The sequence below is a fragment of the Molossus molossus genome, unplaced genomic scaffold, assembly GCF_014108415.1.
Source record: "Molossus molossus isolate mMolMol1 unplaced genomic scaffold, mMolMol1.p scaffold_m16_p_11, whole genome shotgun sequence".
Taxonomy (NCBI): domain Eukaryota; kingdom Metazoa; phylum Chordata; class Mammalia; order Chiroptera; family Molossidae; genus Molossus; species Molossus molossus.
Window position 1 is genome coordinate 91,871,947 of NW_023425346.1, and position 18,509 is coordinate 91,890,455.

Below are 18,509 nucleotides of genomic sequence, written 5' to 3' on the forward strand. Positions count from 1 at the left end.
TCCTGGCCTCGGACTGCCCTGGCCCAACCCTTGCCTAAGATCTTCCAACTCCTCCCCTACCCTCAATAATACACTGCTGCTGCTGCTACTACTACTGAATGGTGGTTCTACCAACCATTTAAAACCTGTAACAGCCCTATGACAAGCAGGATCACTGTCCCCATTCCAGAGGTTGGGGAACTGAACCCCAGAGTTGCCTGGAGCCACTCACTAGGGGTGAATCCAGGATTGGGACTTGGATATATGGGAGGACAGAGCCCCACCCTGCTCCAGGCCCTCCCTCCAGGCTCACCACCCCTGGCTGGGCCTGGCAGGAGCCGGCCCTCCCTGCAGGACTGCCTGGCCCACCCGTGGCTACAGGACGCTTACCTGATGAAGCTGCGCCGCCAGACACTCACCTTCACCACCAACCGCCTGAAGGAGTTCCTGAGCGAGCAGCGGCGTCGCAGGGCTGAGGCCGCCACCCGGCACAAGGTGCTGCTCCGCTCCTACCCAGGCAGCCCCTAGAGGCTCGGACCACAGCCTGGCCCCGGACTTCCACTCGGGGCTCCCGCTGATGCCGCGGGACATTCCAGGGCCCACGCTGAGCCGGGTGGGCTCAGGGCTTCAGACACCACCAGCAGCAACATCCGGCCGGGCTATTACCTCATGGACCTGTGGGGACAGAGGCCCCAGGCTTGGGCCAATGCCACCAGGCCAGAGCCACAGCTAGAGACTCATTGGCTGGGCTGGGTGGAGTCGGAGCAGGAAGAGGGGCAAGAGCAGAATGGGGAAGAGAAAGAAAGGGATGGAAGACTCTAGGAAGGTTCTGGGGTGGGGGACAGTGCATCTTAGGGAGGAGCAAACGAGGAGGGTGTGAGTGGCTGGAGAGGTAGAAAGGAAGGGGCCCAGGGTATCAAGGCCATGGGCTGGAAATGAGTGTCAGTGAAGCAGGGACAGGACAAGGGTCAGTGTCAGGGTGCCAGAGGCAGCATGTGAGAGAGGGCAGCAAGGTGGGGGAAGGGAAGGAGAGAGGACTCAGGTGGGCATGGGGTGGGCCAGCTGCCAGCATCCCAAAGAAGTGTGGAGGGCTGGAGGCAGGAGGCAGTGGTCACTCGGGCTAGCACTCTCCTTTGTCCCAGTGGATGTGGCTCTGGGCTCTGTGCTGGCCCAAGGATATCCCCACTGGCCCTCTGTAGCCTTCGCCCTTCTTCCCATTCATATTTATTTATTTATTGACTTTTATGAAGTTTCCCTTCCATCCAATCCTAATGGCTCATGTTGTCCTATTCATCCCTAACCCCCAGCCATCCAGCTGTCTGTGCAGCTGTCTGTCTGTCTGTCACAAAGGAAATAAAAATAGCAAGCAGCAAGACTTATGTGTGATCTATGGGGAGAGATGGCTGGGGGTGAAGGGTGCTGGGACAGGAGTATTTCATGCTTCTCTGGGCCAGTGAAAGCCCAGGTATACCAGCTAGCACCTTCGGACCTTCCTCCTCCCTCCCTGACCGTCCTAGCCCCTTCCCTCTCCCTTATTCCAAGAAGGAGAGACTTCAGACTGCTTCTCCTTCTGAAGCTTCTGGAATCCTGGCAGGACCACTGAATCCCCACCACCACCCTCTAACCAGACTCTCATGGCCCCCACCTCTTCTCACGTGTTCCATCATCACACCTTGGAAGATACTAGGCTCTGAAATGGACCGGCCCACACCACAATCCTGGCTGAGCCTTCTTTCCCCAGTACTTCTCAGCTCTGATCCTGACCCCCGGAGCAGAGGGGGTTTTATCATGATGACTTGTGAGAGCAGGTGGTGTGAATGGCTGCACAGGAGACCAGGACAGGCCCACACCCCAAGCCTTCAGTGTTAGAGCACCAATCAGGGCACCAGCTGCACAGGGCAGCTGTGAGTTCTCTGCTCGGTGTGTCTGCTGTGATGATGCCACAGATGTGCATTTTCCTAGGCTCCAGGGACACCCAGCCTGGACCTTCTGATCCCCTCGGCAAGCTAGGGAGTCTGCTGGGTGTGAAGGCATCTTGACTCTAGCTGCAGTGCCACAGAATGATTACTGGGTTCTAGAACTCACTGAGCTGCCTTATCCCGAGGTGGGGGGAGAGGGGAGCCAGTTCTCCTTGGGTCCAAAGGGACTGTTCTCCCCTCTTCACTCCTTGAAAACTCTGCTCTTAACAAAGTGACAGGAATAAAGCCTCCACCATGAGCAGAGAGAGCTGGCGCTGGTGTGTTGCTGATCTAGGTTGAGGGCCCTTTGGCTGGAGCCCAATGTTCTGCTCAGCCCGGCCTCTCTGGCTTCTCAGGACCTTTGGGAAGAGGCAATCCTCCTCATCATAAAATAACAGTTAAAGCAGCTGGAAGGGACCAGAGAGATGCCTTGCTTACCTGTCATTTTAGCGATGAATATATACAGTTTGCCTGTGAGATTCTGTAATCCCCTACTCACTGCAAGTGTTTTCATAGAAAAATGAGGTGCCTGAACTCATATCTTGATAAATGGTAAAATTCCTCTCCTGTCCCCCTTCTGATCTTGTGCTCCCTTCCCATCTCCATTGGAAATGGCATGTGAACTGCTTGTTCCAAACCTGGAGGAGCAAAGGTAATTTATATCAGCAGAGCTGTGTCAAAATTGCTCTGATCAAAAGGTGACAGTGCTCCCTACCTGGGTGGGTAGTTACAGTAAGTGGAAGCAATGTTTTACCTGGAACTCTGGCCTGGGCAAACTGGCCAGACATGTCCCAGAGCAGCTAAACTAACCCCTTCACCCCAGGTGCTCTGATGCCCCTATACATTAGTTTTACCCCGTAATGGGCTTGGGCCGACCTAAAGTTGCTGAGTCAGTATTAGTGCCAATCTCCAGGGACAGTGCAGCCCAGACAGACCCTACCATGTCACACGGAGGACAGTGAGTGGAGATCAGGGTGGCCCGAAGGGATGCTGTTCTTAAAAATCTTTACGGTCCTCTCTAGGTTTATATCAGTTTACCGCCAGGGGGCACTGTGCGGAAATGGCAACCATAGACTCTGGGGTGAGGGTGGGAGTAAGGCGCTTCCGGATTGGTCCTGACAGCCACGTGGTCCTCTTATAATTGGCTGGATGGACAGTTAAGTCCGCCGCTATTCCGGCTTCATTCAGGGAAACCCCACAAACACTTGCACCCCTTAACCTACGGTGTGTCGGGAAGAGCACGTTGTCCCATTGTCCAGGGATTGACCTGAGTGTCAAGTTGCCCTGGCAGGGAGTTGAATCTCCTGTCGGCTTGGGGCCTCATCTGGTCCTCCCCGGAGTGGGATGGATACCCCGTGCTTTGGGAGGAGATGGGTCCGCGTCCAGCTGTCCAGCTGTCCAGGCTCTGACGCGCGGTGCACCCCAGAGCCGCTCGAGTTTCCTCCCCAACCCCCACCCCCAGGCCTGTCCTAGCGACTGAGCCAGCATCCTAGGCATCCTCGGGCTAAATAAGGAGCCTGCTTGGGTCAGGGGGCGGGGGCTGGGGTCCCGGGGGGCTTGGGGCAACCACGCCAAACAAGGCAAGGAGGGGAGCGATGTATAAAACCAGGGCCCAGGGCTGAGCACCTGCCCGCGCCCCTACTGTGCTATCCATAAGGGCTCCGTGCCGCCTGCTAACCAGCTAGTTGACTCAGATCTCGAAGTCGACGCCCCCCACCCCCACGGTGAGTCCCGATCCTCAGACCAGCTCTAGACCCTCCCATCCCGGGGATGTTTTGAATCCGAAGGGCAAAGACTGAAGGTCGCAGTCTCTGTGTCAGCCTAGACCTCCGTGTTTGTTTTCTGCTGCCCAGATGTCCAAAGCAGCTCCCGCCAAAAAACCGGCGGCTGCAGCCCCGCCTCCGGGATGTACCTTGGATATCAACGACCCCCAGGTCCAGAAAGCGGCCATTCGCATCCAGGCCTCTTACCGGGGCCACAGGTGAGGGGGAGCCCTGGAGCCCTCTGAAAGGGGACCTGGAGCGGCAGAAATCGCGTTCCTGAGTTGGGGAAGGGCGGTACTGAACACAGTGCCGTGGACTGCTAAGGTCACTGGACTTAGGGGAGAACAGTTACTGAGCTGTGGAAGGGTGGCCCACAAAAGTGGATCATTTTATTAGGTTAACGATTCAGGAGCGACCCCTCCCTCCCACCTCCCCGGGTTTAAGGGTGTCGTGGGCAGAGCGGGCGGGCAGGGGACTGTTCTGGTGGACAGGGCTGCGACCGGATGGGAACAGTGTCGTGGGAGCTCTGGGCCCTGACCTTGCCCGCGGGTAGGTCCCGGAAGGAGCTACGGGAGAAGGGACCGCCGCGCGTTCTGGAGCCGCTTAAGGACGTGGTGCTGATCGAGGGCAGCGCGGCCAAGCTGACTTGCCGCATTTCGGCTTTCCCGGACCCATTCATCCGCTGGAGCAAGGATGGCAAGGAGCTGCGGGACGGGCCCAAGTATCGCTACATCTTCGAGGACCCTGACGTAGTCGCATTGGTGGTGCGCGATGGCGAGCTGGCGGACTTGGGCCAGTACAGCATCAACGTAACCAACCCCTTTGGCCAGTGCTCCGACTCGGCGCGCATCCTCGTGGAAGGTACGCGCGCCCTGGGTGCAATGCCACCACTCATAGCAGCATCACCCCGTGGGCGTCCGCAGCCGGATGCAGCCGCGCGTTTATTATCCCTGGGCCTAGCTGAGTCCGGATGGGGATGTGGCCAGCCCAGCCCCTGGCACAGCCTGAGGCACAGAGCAGGGCACAACGCCGCACTGGTTGTGTAGTCCTTTTTCTACCTCGGGATCCTATCCCACTCAGGCTAAGAAATCCAGTATGGGTTTCAATCACTCAGGGCCCCAAGGTCACAGCGATCCAGAGGCAGAGCCAGGGTTAGAGAGAGCCCTGGTCTTCTGGCTCCCAACCCAGGGCAATTTCCACTACCCAGAGCCGTCTCCATGGCACCCCGAGATGTGTGAACTTTCCTGGGCTTTCACCCACAGTATCTCTTTTGATCCTCCATTCAATCCTAAGAAGTAGGAGGGGCAGGGATTAGTCTCATTTAACTGTTGAGTTGAGCCCAGCAGTGTGGCTGGCTCAATTGGTTGAGCCTCAGCCCATACACCAAGAGGTCACTGGTTTGATTCCCGGTCAGGGCACATGCCAGGGTTGCGGGCTCAATCCCCAGTAGGGAGCGTGCAGGAGGCAGCTGATAGATGTTTCTCCCTCTTCCTTTCCCTTCCTCATGCTCTAAAATCAATTTTTAAAAAATACAGTTGAGCCCTGGCTGGTTTGGCTCAGCGGTTAGAGCTGTTGACCTGCGGTCTGGAGAGACTCGGGCTCGGTTCCCGCTAAGGACACATACCTCGGTTGCAGTTTGTCCCCGGCCTTGATTGGGTCGTGTGGGTGGCGACCGCTCGATGTGTCCCTTTCACGTCGATGTTTCTCTCTCTCCCTCCCACTCTATCTGAACAAAATATCAAAAAATGTCCTCGGGTGAGGATAAAAATAAATAAAAATAAAAAATACAGTTGAGCTGCTGAAGCCCCAGGGAGGCTAAAGACTTGCCCAAGGTCACACTGAGAGTTTAAATACACCTCGTATTTAGGACCGGGTATTAGCTGGGAAGGTGATATGCCGCTTTACCTTTAGGTCCCTCATTGGGTCGCATTCCCTTTTTCTTCCTCTAGTCCCTGCGAAAATTCAGAAGGGACCGGATAACACTAAGGCGCGCAAAGGCACCACGGTGACGCTGAGTGCGGAGATCATGGGCGAGCCTGCGCCCGACGTGGGCTGGACCAAGGACGGGAAGGACATCGAGGAGGATGACAGGTGAGGGCTGGCCCTGGCGCTGGAGCCTGGGCCGGATGGGGCCCAGCAAACCCGCGGGAGGGGGACGAGGGCGGGGCACTGGGAGGCTATAAAGTCCGGCCCGCGAAACACGTAAATGGATGCGCGGCCCCGCCTTCTTCCTCCTCCCCGCAGGGTGTACTTCGAGATTGGCAGTACCACCACAACGCTGACCATCCGCCGGGCCACACCCCAGGACAGTGGCAAGTACGAGGTGTACGTGGAGAACAGCCTGGGCATGGACCAGAGCTTCGCTCGCGTGGATGTGGCCTGAAAGGGACCCTCGGAACTTTCTCTGTTTCCAAGCCCCGGGGTGGGTGGTACTAACAACCCCCCTCCGTCTTGTTTAATAAAGCTGCTCTCTCTGACCCTCCGCGTCTCCTCTCTTCTTTTGAGTCGCCATTTCCACTCTCCGGCAGCCCCACACACACCAAAGTCACGGAGTGTTGAGGTCTGCGGGAAGTTTGGAGAGTGCCCAGTCCAGTGCCTTATTTTGCAGACAGTAAATCTGAGTGAGATAGGCTTCGCTCACGGTTGGAAGCTCCTTTACTTTCCCGCGGGAGGGGCAGAAGCGTCTATGACTCCGCCTTCTTTTCTTTTGTAAAGCTCAAGCCTCACCCTTTCGTGGGAGATTTGCGCGCTGCCCACGTCCGTTTCAAGGGTGACCACACCCCCTCTCGTCTCCAGCCTCGCGTCTCCCTGTGACCTAGTTCTCTACTTTGGCTGCTAACCCCGGGCCCATTCCCAGACAGCTAGTGGTCCTACTAGGGCTCTGGCCTTTCACAGGCTGCACGCCTCTTTTCCTTAGACCCGCCCTTTCAGCCCTTTGGCCACGCCCCCGTGTCCTCCTACAAGTTCCACCTCAGTTACAAGGTGGGGGAGAAGAAACTTAAGAACTACAATTCCCGGCAGGCTTTGCGAAGCTCTCGCGAGTTGCGAGAAGACACGTGCGCGGAAGGAGCAAGCAGTAGCGGGCGGCAGAGCTGGCATAAAGGGGACTAGTGGTAAAGAGATCTGATGGAAGGGTGGCGAAAGGGGTCGAAGACAGGGCACGGCTCCTAGACAGGGCGGATCGGAGTTCCTGGCTGGCTCTCCGCACGTCGGGTGCTGTACTGGCCACAAAACCCCTGGATATGCGAGGTTAGGGTCTATTGGAGTCAGTTGTGAGGTTCAGAACCAGCAATCAATCTTCTGAATCCAAAGATTCAACACTTGTCAGTATTGGGACACAGGGGATTGGCATATTGTGTTTGGGATGCCAAGGGTACCTGTCTTTTGATTCAAGGTTCATTACCTAGAGGTTAATTTTAGGATTTAGGTTCAGCACAAAGAGGGCTTTTGCTAGGGTTTGGATTTGTCAAATATATCTAGATCAGTGTTAGTTCAATACTTGAAGTTCACTCAAGTGTTGAGTGTTTCCTTATTAAATATTTGGGGCTCACTCAGGATTTGAGATTCAATATCAGGGTTCACTATTGTCATTCAGGACTTAACATCTGAGTGAAGATGGACCAAGTTGGGGATCAGTGGTTTGGAGTTTTGGTTTTTTAAGGTTTGAGAAGGAGGTCTATTGCTGAGTTTCTGAGTTTGCTGTTTGTGGCCAGAAGGAAGTCTGTTAAGGATCAAATTGTGGAGTGTGGATTTCAGGATTTGGGAGGAATCACTGAGGGGTTTGAAGACCAGCTGGAATTGGGTTGGGATTTGAGATGTGTGGGATTTGTGAGGTGTTGTGCCCAGGGAGGGACTAATTGAATTTTGGATTTACGTCCTGGGAGAGAGTGGGCTCAGTGTTGCTGTTTTGGGCTTGGGGTTTGGTTGGGGTGTGAGTGGGGTTCCTGGGTTGGGGTGTGAGATCTGAGCCTGACTTCTCTGTTGGGACTTGAGATTTAGGTAGCAGTTGCCGTCATGCTGAAAGCTGTAATCCTGATTGGAGGCCCTCAAAAGGGTGAGGAGCCAGGGGGATGGGGGGAGGAGGTTGGGCTGGAGTGGTTTTTGGGGTGGGGGCAGAGGGAGGCAGAAAACTGAAATGTGCTCCTCTTTCCTCTCTTAGGGACTCGCTTCAGGCCTTTGTCTTTTGAGGTGCCCAAACCCCTGTTTCCAGTGGCGGGGGTCCCTATGATCCAGCACCACATTGAGGCCTGTGCCCAGGTAATCCCATAAGCTCCCCTCCCCTACCTCAGTTTTTGCTCATATCCTTGATGCCGTATTTCTCCCCTTTCCAATCATGACTTCTTTCCACCGAGCGTAACTCCAGAAACCACTATTTACAAATGACAATGTGAATGTCCCCCCACCCCGAGTGGTACAATGCAGCTAGCTGTCCTGCTGTCTTCTCCTAATCTAGTCTCTCATCTGGCCTCTTCTTGTTCAGATTTCACTCCTATGTTTAATGCCTGGACTGTGAGATTAAGCAGGAATCTTAGAGATAATTTAAAGCTGTAGCATGGGAAACCTTAATGATAAAGCACCGAATCATACTACCCTTGCTCACTGTGGAGCTAATTTCTTTATTGCTTTTGGTATTGGGACCAGCAAGGTTTTGATTTGAGTCCTGTCTCTGTCTGCTAAAAGGAATTGAGCAAATTTCTCACCCTTTCTCAGCTCTTGTTTCCTTATTTGCAAAGAGGAGGTGATTAGACCTGTTTTGTGGGGTTGTAAAGCTTAGAGATCATGTTTGTAAAGTAACTAGTACAATGTAGGCACTTGATAAATGGTATCCTTACCTCATGCTGATCTCAAGCTCAGATTAACAGATAATAAATATGGGGGAAATGAATGGATTATCCTATAATGCAGCTTGATAGGCAAAATCTATCCTAGTGTGAGCCCCACTTCAGATGTGGCGGTGGGGGGGAATAATAGACTAATAAAAGATGAAAAGACCAGGGACTGAGACGTTCTAGCTTTCTCATTGTCCAGAGGAGAAATCAAGCCAGCATGGTAAAATGAGTGCCCAGGGCCCCGGCTGAGACTGAAAGTGTGGTTTCTGGATTTGGGGCCAGTACAGGGATTTCACCCTCCTGTCATTTGCTCCTATCAGATGTTATTTTTCTCTCAACCTCTTCTTTGGTCCTCAGGTCCCTGGAATGCAGGAGATTCTGCTCATTGGCTTCTACCAACCTGATGAACCACTTACCCGGTTCCTAGAAGCTGCCCAGCAAGAGTTTAACCTTCCAGTCAGGTCAGGTGTTTTTGCACATGTGCTGCAAAGGTTGTGGGGGAGCAGTGCCCTGGGCATCTGAGTTCTCTGTCCCAGTTCTCAGAGTGGGTTGAGTCAGCATTTGCCAGAAGTTACCCACACACACTAGGAGGTTTCTTTTTGGACATTCCTGAATCCCTGTATATATTGAGTTTCTCTGTGGGCCTTGGGAAAGCATATCCTGGGAACAGGAAGGGTCCGGTGCTGAGGCTCATGGTGTCTGTCTCCTCTGATCTCACTGAGCTGGCTCTGGGGTCTCTGGGGACAGGTACCTGCAGGAATTTGCCCCTCTGGGCACAGGAGGCGGTCTCTACCATTTCCGGGATCAGATCCTGGCTGGGGGCCCCGAAGCCTTCTTCGTGCTCAACGCTGATGTTTGCTCCGACTTCCCCTTGAGTGCCATGTTGGCTGCCCACAGACACCAGCCTCACCCTTTCTTGCTTCTGGGCACTACGGTGAGGGGACCTGGAGGGCTGTAGGGTGTCGAGAGGGTGATCTAGAAAGGTTCCTGGAACGCAGGGTGTTGGGGAGGCAGGGCCAACCCGGGGAGTTGCAGTGAGAATGCGCATCAGGAGGGATGAGTCTAGAAACCCAGCAGTAATGGAGGTGGTGGTGGAGAGGGACCTCTAGCCCTTTCATTGCTCAGAAGTGGTGGGGGAGGGCAGCTGTCAGCTCTCACCCCAGCTGAAGGCTTGTCGGTGGTGGAGCTACGTGCCAGGTGTTATAGGAGAAGGAAAGCAAGACAGAGAAAACAGACCTTGCTGCCCTGGAGCAGGCAGGTCACTGTCTCAGTATGTCTGTCTTTCAGGCTAACAGGACACAATCCCTCAACTATGGCTGCATCGTAGAGAATCCACAGACACACGAGGTAAGAGCAGAGAGGTGGCTGGCTAGGTGCCTATTCTACGTGTCATCATTCTCCCACCACTGAGCCTCTAGAAAATGTTGGCATGTGAGGGGGTGGGCCCCAGTCTTGTTAAAGAGGTGTGGCACACCCTCAGTTGTTCTGCCCCTCTAAGAAAGATTGGTGAACAAGAGGTCGCCGGTTCAATTCCCAGTCAGGGCACATGCCCAGGTTGTGGGCCAAATCCCCAGTGGACGGCATGCAGGAGGCTGCCAGTCGATGTTCTCTCTCATCCATGTTTCTATCTCTCTCTCTTCCTCTCCCTCTCTCTCTAAAATCAATAAAGAACATTTATAAAAGGAAGATTGGTGAAGAGGTAACAGATAAATGCCATGGATGCGGTGCTCCAATAGACATGCACAGGGTGCTAGGACAACACCAAAGGGGGCCCGACCCAGCCCACGTGGGTGAGGGTGGGGAGTGCTCTGGAGGAGGTGAGGTCTGAACTGAATTGAATTTGTCAACATGAAGGAGACAGGAAGGCATTGCAGGTAGAAGGAATGACATGTGCAAAGGCATGGAGGCAGGAAACAGCATAGTGCCTCTGGAATTTTGGAGGTGGGAGCATAATTAGCAAGGTGGGTGGGGGCGTGGGAGGTGGGGAATCTCTGTCTCTGAAACTCCCTGCTCTGGAGCCTAGCTGGCTTTCATGCACCCCTTTTGTTTGTTCAGGTTTTAGTATTAAAAATACATGTGAAGCCCTGGCCGGTTTGGCTCAGCAGTTAGAGCATCAGCCCACGGACCTGGAGAGTCCTGGGTTTGGTTCTTACTAAGGGCACGTATCTCAGTTGCAGTTTGTCCCCGGCCCCGGTTGGGGTCGTGTGAGTGGCAACCACTCGATGTGTCTCTCTCACATCGATGTTTCTCTCTCTCTTCCTCCCTCCCTCCCTCTCTCCCTCCTGCTCTATCTGGGAATAAATGCAAAAAAAACAAAAAACAAAAATGTCCTCGGGAGAGGATTTAAAAAAAATACATGTGAAGCCCAGCCGGTGTGGCTCAGTGGTTGAGCGTCGACCCATGCACCAAGAGGTCACCAGTTCAATTCCCAGTCAGAGCACATGCTCAGGTTGTGGGCCAAATCCCTAGTGGGGGGCATGTTCTCTCTCACTGATGTTTCTATTTGCCTCTCCCTTCTTCTCTCTCTAAAAATCAATAAAGAAAAAAAAACCACATATGAATAGAGAGAGAGAGAGAGATTCACACACACAAAAAGTTTTGTGTTAGGCACTAGCTCAGTGTGAGAGAAACAGAGCGAGAAAGACAATTCCTGCCTCTCAGAAGCCCTCAGTCTGGTGGGAGAGACATCAAAATCAACCATCGCAGATGACACACGTGCCACTGTGGGTGAGGCGTGACCAGAGCACAGGAGGGCCCAGAACTGAGAAGCTAACCCTGGGGCAGATAAGAGTGTACTTAGAGAGGGAGTGACCATGTCAGCTGAGTTTTTGAAAGGGAAGTTTTCCAGGTGAAGAGTTGGTTAAGGGCATTCGGAAAAGCACCCACATGCCACGGCATGGAGTTGTCTTCCGGGACCGCTGGCAGGTGGGAAGGATCAAGAGGGAGAAAGCAGGCAGTTGGGACTTACCTTGAAGGTGAAGTTGAAGGGCAGTGACAAGATGTGCTCTGCATTTTAGGAAGACCCTCTGTGGCAACAGGAGGACCAGGAGATTTGAAAGATCTTGGGGGATGGTGGCCATGGTCCCTGCTCTTCTGACCCCAGCCCACTCTGTCCTCAGGTCCTGCACTATGTGGAGAAACCCAGCACGTTCGTCAGTGACATCATCAACTGCGGCGTCTACCTCTTTTCCCCAGAAGCTCTGAAGCCCCTTCGGGATGTCTTCCAGCGTAATCAGAAGGATGGGCAACTGTGAGGCAGACCCCATGGCCCTGTAACCCCAAGTCATAGCCCCCTGCCCAGTCTCTGCTGGCTCCATTTCAACCTGCTCATCTTCCTCCTCCTTCTCCCCCTCCACTGTCATCTCTAGCCAAGCCTCCTCAGTCCCTCCCCTTCTAACCTCATTCTGTCCCTCTTCTTTATCCATCCCAGATCCTCCTCTGTCAACACCTGCCCACTCCCCTTCTGGTCCATTGCTCTCAAACCCTGAATGTCCCAGAGATGTCTTTCAGAACAGACGGTAACACACACACTTGGGCGCACACGCGCTTGGGTGCAGGCGCGCGCGCATACGCGCACACGCTCAGGCTGCGGAAGCTTCCTTTGGAGTATAGTGCCCCAGAGGGAGCTGTGCTCAGCACCAGCCGCAGTCCCAGGGTGGTCCTCCTAGGCCCTTCTGTGGCTTCTTGCCTTCATTCCCTCTCATGCCTCATTCACTCGTAGCCGCCTTTTCACTTCCACCCGTATCTGCTTCTCTTCCCATCTCTCCTGGCCTCTCTGTTTCTGCTGAACTGGCATCTCTACCATCTCTCTCTCCCTCTTTTTCTGTGACTGTCTTCTGCCCTCACCAGCTGCCTTCCTGTGGGGTGAGTCTGTCCGTGTTTCATTCCATCCAGTGAGAGGGAGGGCCCGGAGGTGGGGTTCAGAGGTGTGGATGGGAGGAGAATGGGGTAATTGGGAGGAGGCAAGTCTGGCCGAGCTCCTTCTGGACAAGGGGGCAGGATGGGCAGCAGGGGTATGCCTGGGGCTGCCCCGGGATAATCTCTGAGCTGGGAGAGCGAGGGGCTGATGGAGGTGAGTGGTGGGAGAGCTTCCTGGGACGCAAACATCCTTTGGAGAGGCTCTGACCAGGCCTTGCAAGGTAGTGAGGTTCTCTCCGATTCCCATCCCTGAGCGAGCCTCTCTTAGCCACCCAGTTGGGCTCCCTTGGGGACTGACGTCAGCATCCTGTCCCCCTGCCAGGGAGGACTCCTCAGGCCTGTGGCGGGGGGCAGGCACCATCCGCCTGGAGCAGGATGTGTTCTCGGCCCTGGCTGGGCAGGGCCAGATCTACGTGTACCTCACTGACGGGATCTGGAGCCAGATCAAGTCTGCAGGGTATGGGAGAGGCCTCTGATGGGGGGCTTGGGGGGAGAAGGCTTCAGGATGGCGGGTCCAGGCCCTACTGGCCCCTGAGCCCCTGCTCCACTTTGTGGCCCCCAGCTCCGCACTCTATGCCTCCCGCCTCTACCTGGGCCAGTACCAGCTCACGCACCCCGAACGCCTGACCAAGCACAGCCCAGGGGGGCCACGGATTCGAGGTACCCGTCCTGCCACCATTCCCAACCTTTGTCTCCTACAACAGCCCCCTCTGCTCGCTGAGCTGTGACTCTTGACCTCAGATCCAGAGGTGAAATCTCAATTCCTGCCCCCCCTGAACTAGATATGGTTTGGGGTATTTGTCCCCAGGCTCCTCTCTTCTGCTTCTAGGAAATGTTTACATTCACCCAACGGCTAAGGTGGCCCCATCAGCTGTGGTAAGCAGTGGCCCAGCCCAGGGAGAGGAAGGTAGGTGGGGCGGGGGGGTATCTCCTGAGCTCGGAGTACAGTCTCTTAGGTTTGTCACAGCCCATCATAGGCCCCAACTAGGTTCCTTCACCCTTGTGAGGGGTTTGGATTTGGGATCGTCCAAGCCCCTCCGGGGCTTATGGTATATGTTCCTTTCCACAGCTGGGCCCCAACGTCTCCATTGGGGAGGGGGTGACTGTGGGCGAGGGTGTGCGGCTCCGAGAGAGCATTGTCCTTCATGGAGCCACGCTACAGGTAGGCACCCGAGCACGTGCAGTAGGGCCTGGTACCCCAGGAGGCTGGGGGTGAACCCCCACAGGCTCTGCATCTGCCTCCTCAACTCACACTGTCCTGTTTGGCAGGAGCACACATGTGTTTTGCACAGCATTGTGGGCTGGGGAAGCACTGTGGGGCGCTGGGCCCGTGTGGAGGGTACCCCGAATGACCCCAATCCCAACGACCCTCGAGCCCACATGGACAGTGAGAGCCTCTTCAAGGATGGGAAGTTGCTGCCTGCCATCACCATCCTGGGTATGGCTTCCTAGGGGACTTAGGGCTGAGAGAAACCATCACAGGTGATACAGGTGGGCTGTGGGGAGAATTTGTGTATGCGTGTGCGTGTGTGTGTGTGTGTGTGTGTGTTTTCCTTTAGCAAACATTTACCAAGTGCCTGCTGTGCCAGGCCCTGTGTGAGTCACTGGGGGCATGGGGCCAGGGCACAGATGGGCAGGGAGGGATCCCTCCTGATGGCAGCGGACCCCCCCCTCGCCCCGGCTTCCTCTCCCATGGTCTCCTGGTGCCCTCATCCTGGCTGCAGGCTGCCGTGTCCGGATCCCTGCTGAGGTGCTCATCCTGAACTCGATCGTTCTGCCACACAAGGAGCTGAGCCGAAGCTTCACCAACCAGATCATCCTCTGAAGGGGGCTGCCACAGGGCCCCCCCAACTCCTACCCCTCCAGCCTGTGTCCAGAATGGACCTGGGGAAGCCAGGCAGAATCTCACACATCCAGAACAACGTGGGTGGGCAGAGGACTCCTGGCCTCCCTTTCCACTCCTAATAAACCCCATGAACCTTGGAGCCAGCGAGGACTCAGCTTGTGCCTGGACTGGTGTGGGGGTGGAAGGGGGGCAGCTGAGTCAGGCCCCCCCACATTAGCATTTAAATTGGAGTCGTCGCTGCGGGCTCATGAATAATGAATCTGGAGCCCTGGTAAATCTCCCCCTCCCACTGCCTCAGCGCCGCTCGCTGCTGCTCGGGAGAAAGGCCCTCAAGGCTCCCAGCCTGCCGGGCCCGCCTTCACCCCTACCCTGATGCTGCCTGCCCGCCCGCCTCCCTGTTCCTCTTCACTGGTTCTGGCTCAGGCCTCGGAGCGCAGGGCTTTCGAAGGGATGGGTGAAGGACTTCAGCTGGGCAGTGGGGTTCAGGCGGCAGGCACAGGGACTGGGAGCCACAGGCCCGAGATTGGATCACCGGGCATCCCGTCTTCACTTCCTGCCCCAACCCCGGCCTGTTTTCTGCTTTGCCAGCTGCATCCCATCCTAGCCCAGCTTTTGACAGTGGGGGTTTCTCCCTTGCCCACCAGAGGCCTGGTGTCTCTTCTGCTCCCCTGGCAGGCACAGTGGACCTGGCTGGTGCCTTCAGTCTTCACAGTAGGCAGCGCTGTTCTGGGAGAGGATGCCTGGCCACCCCCACCATCCTGGCTTTGCTCCTCGAGAAGCCTCATCCGCCACTCCACATTCCTGAAACCCCAGAGCAACCCAGCATCACTCATGTTGCCCATGACCCCCACGTGCCCCTCTTGGTGCCCCCCCTCTCCCCAGCTGTGGGTGCGGAGCTTAGTTGCCAGATGAGCTAGTAATGATCGTAATCTGCTAATTGAGAGGAATCTAATTACCCGAAGAGAATGGGGGGGGGGCAGGGCGTGGGTGGGAGGGAGGATGGGGTCCTGGCAGCAGGCAGCAGGGTGCTGGGCCTTGTTATCAGCACCAGGGTCTGGGACAGAGCCCAGGATTTCATAGCTTCATAGCCAGGCAGTTAGAAAGATGAGCTGGTTCAGGAGCTGGGCTGAGGGTGACATGGGGATTAGGCTGGAAGTGACCTCCCAGGCCCTCAGGTCCTGCAGGCTTCGTGAGAGCACCTGCAATGACCCAGGGGTTTGGCAGTCATGACCTCTAATCTTCCTGGACTCAACCCCTTCCTGTTCTCTCGGGTTCCTGCCTCCAGCCCAGACCTTCCGTCCTCTGCTGTGGTTGGGAGGAGGCAGTAGATGCCTACTCTGGGCCTGGGGTCAACTCCCTGAGGAAGGAGTTGGGTCCCTTACTTTTCCTCCTCCCAGTCCTGACCCTTCCGTTCTGAATGGTTGGCAGAGGCCATGGCAGCTCCATCATAAATATGATAATTTAATTATTTTCTCAGCAAAACACCGTGAAATCCAATAAGTCTGTGTCAGGCCCTGCCCCCCAGCATCCCCCTCCTAGGCCCAGTGTGGGGGGACTTGGGGGAGGCACTGGAAGGGGAAAGGGTCAGTGCTCCAAGTGGGAGGGGCTAGTACAGCTGAGGTCCTTGTAACATGCCCCCAGGCTGATGGAGTCACTGGCGTGTATGTGCTCAGGTGGAAGGGAGCTAAGAAAGGGAAGTTGTAATGCTTCCCACTCCTCTTCAGCCTTTTCTGCCCTGGGAGGGGCCCAGAGCCCATCCATCTCTGGGGGTACTGCTAGGGCTTAGGATATGGGAGCCCCTGCCTGTGGAGGGGAGAGAGAACAGGGAGCCCCCTTCTCGCTCACCTCTGGGACTGCGTCCCTGTAGGGGTAGGAGGGTGCTGGCCCCCCGGAGGGGTTAAGGGAGAACTGAGGGAACCGGGGTGGGAAGTGGGGGATGAGCAGGGGAGGGATGCGGGGGAGGGGTGCGTTCCTGCCATTAGTGCCTTTTTTTCGGTTTCCATAAAAAGATTATTCTGTAAAATCAGCGAGGGGGAGCGAGCTGGGGGCCAGGGAGAGGGGCGGGTCCCTGGCACCAAGCTGGATGGGGCGTCAGGAGGAGAGCTGGGGACGGGGACTGAGTGATGAGAGATTTGGATGGGCTTCAGGAGCCAACCAGGGGAAGAGGCCAAGCCAAGAACAGATTGCCAGGAGGCTGGCCAGGACAGGGTGGGGCAGGGACTGGGCCTTCATCTTCCTGACCCTTCGGTGGAGTTGCCCGGGGCCCCAGTCCTACCCCCATCTCCATCCCCTCCCTGCAGCACTTAGCAGCCATTATCGGGGGAGCAGATTGCAGCCCCCTCCCCCTCTCCGGGAAACAGACACAGCTGGGGCCCCGCCACATCTGCCGCATCAGCACGGAGCACAGCTGGGTGTGCCCAGTGCCACCACCCCCAAAACACAAAGGGGGGGCGGGGGCCAAGGAGAGCCCAGACCCCCGAGACAGACATACTGACACCTCTGCCAACAGACACATGCTCCTGCAGGCGAAGCTATATCCACCACCACACACGCTCCCTCGAGTGCAGACAGAACTGACAAACACGCAATTACTCTGCCCCACCCACCACCCCCTGCTCCTCCTATTCTTCCTCTTCCTTCCCTCCAGGAGCCCCTCCATCACCACAACCACCTCTGAACTGCCCTAGACTCTTGTCTGGAAGGATCAGGGGTCTAACCCTCCCCAAGACCACACTCTGGGAGGCTTGGAGAACAGCAGGGCTGTTCCTGGAGAGGCCACCTGCCCTCCCTCGATACCCTCCCCACAAAGAAACCCCCTTTGAAATGCTGGTCCCTGCCCTCCTGGGCATGATGGGGCCTCCATCTGAGGACAGGCTGGCTGGGTACCCTAGACCGGTGTTCCCCGCGCCCTGGGTTTCACTGGCCACCTCAAGGAGGCGCTGTGTGCCCTTACTCTTGCCAGGAGCTCAGCTGCTCCCAGAGTTGGCTTCTGCCACTACTCCCACCCAGCAATCTACCGCTAGTACCCTGCCCTCAGTAATGCACCCATCCGCTGAGCTCTGCTACCCTACGTGTGCAGGGTGTGGGGCTCGCCAATGGTGGAAAGATCCCCTCTGTCAAAGAGATGAGCAGGGGCCCCCTCTATCCTCCCTCTTTCCTAGGCGACAATCACCTCTTTGCTTCTTATTAAATCCTGCCCCTCTGGCAGCCCTCAATTCTCCCCCTCATCTCCTTGGTCCTGATGTCTTGCCCTCAACCCCCTCCTCCCTGCCTCGCCCCCGCCCCCGCCCTTCAGAGCTTTAATCCCTCCTGCTGCTGTGCCGCCTTATCTGTTCCCAGCAGCTTTCGCTGCTGCAAAGCCCTCTCCCCCTCCTCTTCTGGATCTTCTCCCCCCTCCTTCCCTGCCTCTCTCTTCTCTCTGACCAGCACCCCCCACCCCGGCCTGTCTCTGCCTCTCAGGCCCCGCGATGGCTCCTGGCTTACACCAGACCTGCACCCCAATGCCCTCTCTCCAGCCTCAGCTCCGAGACTGGCAGCTGCCCACCCACTGCTACACTAACCTCCTCTGCCCTCCCCCTCCCCCACCAGCCCCGCAGACTTGGTCAGTTTCTGTCCAGCCAAGATTTATCTTTCTTCTTTCCCTGCCCTCCCTTGCCTGGCCCCCTCCCCAGTTCCTCCAGCTGCCCCTTAATCTTGGACCTGGTCTCCTTCATCCCCAGTGACCCACTGTCTAAGCGTGGCATCCCAAAAGGGGATTGGGGTGCCACAGGAGAGGGGTCAGGGCTGGACTGGGCTGGTCCTAGGTCGAGGTCTGGGATGCAGAGTGCTGGAGGGCAGTGGGGGGCAGGGCCTGGTGGTGGGCCGATAACCCTCCTAAGTCGCCTCAGATCACGTCCGACCCTCCCCACCCCCCTTCTCTGGGACTCTCATTAACCGTTTCTCCTGCCTCGTCCGCAGCATAAATAACCCAGATAAATCAGCCACGGTCCGCCCCCCGCCCCTCAGCCCCCGCACAGCCCGTTTGTCACTGCGGCTTGCTCGCCAGTCAGGCCTTGCCCAGTCCCGGCCCCCACCCCCAGCCTTGTCCCTTCCCGACCATGTCTGTCCCACACTGGCTCATCCCTTGGTCCGCACCAGAGCCGGGTCTGGGACGGTGACTGGCATGTCGAGGGTGGCCAGGGGGTGTCCTTTGGGACCGGGGGAGGCTGGGGACTCT

At 56.4% G+C, this 18,509-nt stretch overlaps 3 protein-coding genes across 6 annotated transcripts in view; all 3 read left to right on the plus strand.

The window, feature by feature from the left end:
- Positions 1–1,163, plus strand: part of SPEG (striated muscle enriched protein kinase) — a 55,775-nt gene extending 54,612 nt beyond the window's left edge. The window contains 1 exon segment of the mRNA XM_036254054.1: positions 315–1,163. Coding sequence (XP_036109947.1) covers positions 315–507 — 193 coding nt within the window. The 3' untranslated portion in view covers positions 508–1,163.
- Positions 1,164–3,790: 2,627 nt separating this feature from the next.
- Positions 3,791–6,182, plus strand: SPEGNB (SPEG neighbor). Its single transcript, XM_036254053.1, has 4 exons — positions 3,791–3,918; positions 4,254–4,561; positions 5,650–5,791; positions 5,945–6,182. The coding sequence occupies exons 1-4, from the start codon at positions 3,791–3,793 to the stop codon at positions 6,081–6,083; spliced, it is 717 nt and encodes a 238-aa protein (XP_036109946.1). The 3' UTR covers positions 6,084–6,182.
- Positions 6,183–6,736: 554 nt separating this feature from the next.
- Positions 6,737–14,517, plus strand: GMPPA (GDP-mannose pyrophosphorylase A). 4 transcript variants are annotated; one of them, XM_036254049.1, is made up of 14 exons: positions 6,737–6,813; positions 7,694–7,754; positions 7,860–7,957; positions 8,887–8,990; positions 9,277–9,463; positions 9,817–9,876; positions 11,649–11,779; positions 12,379–12,393; positions 12,770–12,904; positions 13,010–13,107; positions 13,277–13,323; positions 13,517–13,609; positions 13,717–13,885; positions 14,172–14,517. In XM_036254049.1, exons 2-14 carry the CDS (start codon positions 7,715–7,717, stop codon positions 14,270–14,272), a joined length of 1,278 nt encoding a protein of 425 aa, XP_036109942.1. In that variant the 5' UTR covers positions 6,737–6,813; positions 7,694–7,714; the 3' UTR covers positions 14,273–14,517. The 4 variants fall into 4 exon arrangements, with proteins under 4 accessions (XP_036109942.1, XP_036109941.1, XP_036109945.1 ...); XM_036254048.1 differs by having other exon boundaries at positions 6,775–6,949; XM_036254051.1 differs by having other exon boundaries at positions 6,788–6,813; positions 7,700–7,754.
- The last annotated feature ends 3,992 nt before the right edge of the window (positions 14,518–18,509 follow it).